General features: G+C 34.8%; 1 protein-coding gene across 1 annotated transcript; it reads right to left on the minus strand.

Annotated features, from left to right (window-relative positions):
- Positions 1–3,389: 3,389 nt before the first annotated feature.
- LOC133681348 (elongation of fatty acids protein 3-like) lies at positions 3,390–4,942 on the minus strand. Its single transcript, XM_062104381.1, has one exon. The coding sequence runs from the start codon at positions 4,505–4,507 to the stop codon at positions 3,596–3,598; it is 912 nt and encodes a 303-aa protein (XP_061960365.1). The 5' UTR covers positions 4,508–4,942; the 3' UTR covers positions 3,390–3,595.
- Between the last annotated feature and the right edge of the window lie 640 nt (positions 4,943–5,582).

Raw genomic sequence — 5,582 nt, forward strand, 5'->3', positions numbered from 1 at the left:
ATGGACCATTTTATCTTATGGCTACGAATTTCGGTTTGTATAATGGTACGGATGGTCAGGCAGCCGCCAGATTTCCTGATTCCTGCTCTGATTTGCTTCCAGGATGGGCTTCATTTGAATTAGCTAATCTCATAGGTGACGAGTCCCTGCCTCCAGATTTCTTTTTGTTTTAAAATATATTAAAATAATAATTTTATTTTTAATATCAGTATATTAAAATATTTAATTTTAAAAAAATAAAAATATAATTGCATTGTAAAAATAAAAATACCAAGAACAAAGAAAAATAGAAAATGAATGGAATGATAATGAATAAATAAACAAGGGAGCTTTGGAAGGACCGAAAATGGAACGAAAGAAGTGTTTTGTAAAGGTAAATAAAGGAGAAAGATAGCAATAGATAAATTATGTGGTTTTTACAGCTAAATTTGATTTTACAGCTCAGCGGATTTATGCAGCAGATACGGTGTTAGTAAATTAATACCACATGCTTAAATGAATCTTCAGTTTCGAGGTGAGTAAAAATGTTGGGTTGAAAGATTTTCTTCTCATTTCATGTTCTTATCGATCTTTCCAAGGTAGTCTTTTCCTCGATCTTTCCAGACATGAAAAAAAAAATCTAGAAGCCTCCTATTTTCTTGTTTGAATTCTCCCAGACACTATGCAAGTTGCGAGTATTTTTGTAGTTCAGCACTTAAAAAAATAAAAAAAATATAACAAAATACAAAAAATATATAGAAAAGTAGAACATTTTAGAGAGTCGTTGATCATATATTCAACTCGCGAGTCACAAATATCATTCATAACTCTCTCAGCTACTAAAAATAGATATTTACCATTGAAAGTATATTAACGAGTTGAACCCAATAATGACAAGAAAGGTCATGAACGATGATCGATGTGGGTCACACAAGTCGTTTAAATGTATCAAAACTCATTTGTCTTTCAAATAGCTCATGTGACACTTTGGATCAGTGTTGGTGACCTTCTTTGATTTTTTTATTTGTCTCGTCGAGATCTCTCTAACAATATCAATAATGTCGTTACTAGAGTTTTGATATGTCTCCAAGATGTTCTTTTACTTTTTTTTTCTCTCCTTTATCTCATTAGGAGTTCCAAGAATGGTAGGGAAGAGTGACAAAAAAAATACCTTGAAGGCATATTGAAGCTCTGATAGTGACACCACTAGTACTATTAAAAAGATCTTGACGAGATAAATCCCAAAACACCATAAAAGGATATAACAGGATATTAACGATGACCTGAGTGTGTCGCGTACGTCATTCGAAGGTAAATGAGTCTCGATACATTTAGATTACTCGTGTAGTTCACTCCGGTAACTGTTTGTGATCTTTTTTTCATGTCTTTAAATTTATCTCGTTGATATCTTTCAAATGGTATAGATAGTGTCATCGTCAGAGTTTCGATGTGTTTATAGAGTTTTTTATTTCTTATGATTTTCTCTCTCTTCTTTTTATTATTAATTGTGCCAACTTATTTTTAGAGTTTGAAAGAGTTGCAAATAATTACAACTTGTGGATCTCATATATTATATGTGATTTTCTTTATTTTTCTATATGTTTTTTGTATTGTATTGGTTTATCCAAAAAATTTTCTCAAAAGTGCTAAAAACCAAAAAAAAATCCTGCAGGCTGCTTAGTCAAATTAAAGAATGATGTGTACCGACGAGGTTTGGAGAAGAATTCTATAGATTTTACTATTTTAGGCCTTTTTCATATCCAACCGACGAGGTTGGTTGGTAATCTTATGTTAATGAAAGGGATTTTTTAATATTTAAGTAAGTAAAAATATAGGATAAATGTAAACTTTTATAAATAGAGACATAAATGCAAGACAACATAATATTTTTTTTAAGAATTGACAGCTTGTGTCTTTAGGATAAAGGTGTGATAATGTGTGATTTCCTCTTTTTTTTTGAGAAAAAAATAATAAAAAAAAAAGCATGTAAAACTTATTTTTGATGATGGCTTTTTATATATTAAAGGGATTGTAAATTAAAAAAAAAAAAAAGTCAACACATCAATCACCAGACAGGCAGGAAGTTCGGTCAATCAGTCGGTCAGTCGCTCAATCCACCCGAGGCAAGGGATCAGACACCAATCTCTCAAATATCCTAATCTATGGGCAATTATATGAGAGATTAACCCGTAATGATGGTGGTTTTTTATTTAAGATAAAAATCTTGCTATGTTAACAGCTTGCCAAGTGTAAGCGTGACAACCACCATCGTGCGAGACCATTCCTTAGGCTAGGCTTACCCGGATGCTAGATCCGAGTCGAGTTCCCACACAAGTGCAATGCTACTCGTCTCTTGGATAAATTGGGCCTTCGAGAAAGGAATGCTAGTTGGGCCTCTTCGAGTCCCCTCGGGGTTTGTGCGTTCTTTATGGGCTCTACCATTTCCCTATCCGGGCGTGGAAGTCCTGGATGTAGAGGTTGACCATCTTAATATTGGGCCCAATCTCGGGTTCTTGCGTGTGCATAGCTTGGGCTCAAAAAAGATGGCAGGTGTGGGCTTGTCATATACACTGTTTTGTCACATTTCATCTACCGTTTGATTAAGTTAAAATGGTCACATAAAATTCAAAATCATTTATGCATTTCGTCCTATTTGGAAATGCATCCCAAACGAGTTCACAAAACCTTTTTTTTTTTTAAATAAATTATTTTTGAAGTTTTTTTTAATAGTTTTGATGTGAAAAATTAATTTTAAAAAATAAAAATATATTATTTTGATATATTTTTTAAAAAAACATTTTTTTAAAAAAATCATTACAACAAATCTAAGCTGTCTCTTAGTGTGAAATCACGATGATTTTTTTTAGTTTTCTAATTCACACCTCATTGTGAAAGCAATAGATTTCAGTCATGGAATCACCATTTGAGAACCAATAGCACCTAGGGTGGATTAATCGTGGCTTACAGTTGGCTCATTTTCTACTGTGCTCCCGTAAGGACAAAGCATGACATTGACCACAGCAATTTCTAAAGCAAGATCGAGAAGTTGGACTTTGAACTTGTCTCGGACATAAGAAGCTTCCCTGCATTTGGAAACGATAAAGCATCTGGTGGATTGTTCAAGGGATTGAATAAAGAAAGGGACATGACCATTGAATAAAAACATATCTTCTAGGTTTTAGAATAATATTAATTTTGAGTTTCATAAATTTTAAAATAATTAAAAATTTATATAATTATTAATTTTAGAATAAGATTAATTAAAACATGTATAAACTGGCTTAAAACATCACGTTAATAATAATAATAAAAAAAAAACCCTTCTAGAGGGGATCTAGTTAAACAAGTCTTGCTTTTTCCATGGCCGACCAATTGAAATAGCTGACGTTGCTCGAATCACAACTCTCCTCTTTTCTCTGCAACTAAAAAGTACCAACTAGACTAAATATAAATAAGCAATTACAAGAAAAAGCCTCTAACATGAATCCGATCACATACACTTTAGTACTTAGCACAATTACACTTTTGTCTGAATAATCAGAGAACAAAAACTCAAGAACTGAAACAAGAGAGAAGCAAAAAGTAAGCTAAGGGGAGACTCGTTAATCTCAATCCATCAACTACCCTTACTGTCCCGCTTCTCCAAGCCAGAATGCAAATGCCTTGAAGAACCCTTAAGTTCACTCAAGGAATCGCCCTTTCTCTTGTTCGAATACATCTTCAGATAAAACTTCAAAAACAACAACAAAATCACAGCATTCAGCATAGAATTAAACCCCCAAGCTCCAATTCCATTGCACCCTCCTTTCAATATATGCAACGAAAGCACCCCAAAATGGCAAACCAAATTGCAACCCAACAACACAACCTGACACCTCACTACAAAAGGGAAACAAGCCCTTGGAAGCCCAATTGCTATCCAAAACCGGTACCCATAAACGACAGAGTACAACAACGTTGTTAAAAGGATAGCCAAGACTTGAAAAGACTGAGAAAATTCAAGCCAAAGAAATGACATGAACAAAAGAATGGATTGATTGAACAAGGTAAAGAAAGTGAGTTTGCGGTGTTCGAGGACTGTTAAAAAAGTACGTAATAAATGAAGGAATCGAGAGAGGTAGAAAATGTAGGACCAGAAGAAGACGCGGCCAGAGGGTCGGGTGCCGAGAGGGAAACAGAGGAGCCACTGGAAAGCCGTGGTGGTCTTGGTGCGCCGCCAGAACCAGCGCGTGTCACGAATCTCAGCAGCGGTTGAAAGAAGAATGCCAACAAAAATCACAACCGATGCCATCGCCACTGCCAGGCAGTGTATTGCTGGGATTGGGCCAAGTGGGAGACGTCGGTTAGTGCGGAGAATTAAGGAGACCACAACGTGGAGGATGACGGCAGAAATGAGGTAGATGGTGATGGCGGAGAAGAGAAAAGACCACGTGGAACCCCATGATTCGGTTGGGCTCCATCGGAAGTTAACAATCGATGGGTGCTCTGATAGCCAATATTTGGTGCTCTGTATTATAGATAGTCTCATGTTTGATTACAACCCTGGAGAATTGTCAATCAGATGACATGAAAACTTGTGCTGTTAGAAAACCCTGGAAAATTGTGAACCTGGTGACGGGAAAGTTAAGGTTTTTTCAAGCTGAGAATTTTCTTGGTATTGTTGGAGACCGGTCATAAATCGAAATGGAGAAAGAAGAAGACAATTGGGTTGAGCTTTATGTGCTGCTACATTTACTGGCAGCGAAGATGGAAGGTGGAGATGAACAACGGTTACAAATATTTGGACAACGGCTACTGTAATCTCGACACCGTCATTCGGCGGCGTATGATATATATAGTGATGACCGAAAAAGAAAAGTTGGGAGATTTCTTAACACAGACTTTTCTCAATTATTGGCATGGTGATCCTGGGTCGTCGAGATTTGTGTTTATGTTATGGATTTCCCTGTTTCTCTAAAGTATATTGTTACGGAAAGCAACCTATATATATATATGGGAAACCTTCTAGATATTATTAAATAAGTAGTTGGTCAACCCTATAGAACCTTCAGCAAGTTTAAGATATAATAGCAAGAAGAAGAAAAGGAATTGTTTGTATGTATTATTTTCTTTTACATAAAGATAGGATGCATAAATAATTTTTCTGATAGATGTGATGTTTATATATGGATAAGAAAAACAAGTCTCTTGAAAAAAATTATTATCATCCATGTTGTGTTTTTATTTCAAATTAAATAAAATTTATAGAAATGCAATTGAAATATTTCTAAACAAATCTAAACGCAGGTAAGGTTCTATAGAGTTGATCAACAATTTATTAAATAATATCTAGAAGGTTTCCCATAAATAAAGTCGGTTCAAGAGATGCAGTCACATTTGAAATATTTACATACAATAATGACTTTTTTTATTTTGACTAAAGCTATTTTAGCATCTTTTGTGGCTATCCTGTTGAGTATCAAAAAACTGTGGAGGACCAGCCATTTTTGTGGTTATTGCTAATGGAGATACCCTAACAACTATACTAGAAGAAACAGAGGCACGGGTTTGAAAATTAAGAGAATATTCGGTATCGTTTTTCATTTCATATTTTTATTTTCAAA

Source organism: Populus nigra, chromosome 2 (assembly GCF_951802175.1).
Source record: "Populus nigra chromosome 2, ddPopNigr1.1, whole genome shotgun sequence".
Classification (NCBI taxonomy): domain Eukaryota; kingdom Viridiplantae; phylum Streptophyta; class Magnoliopsida; order Malpighiales; family Salicaceae; genus Populus; species Populus nigra.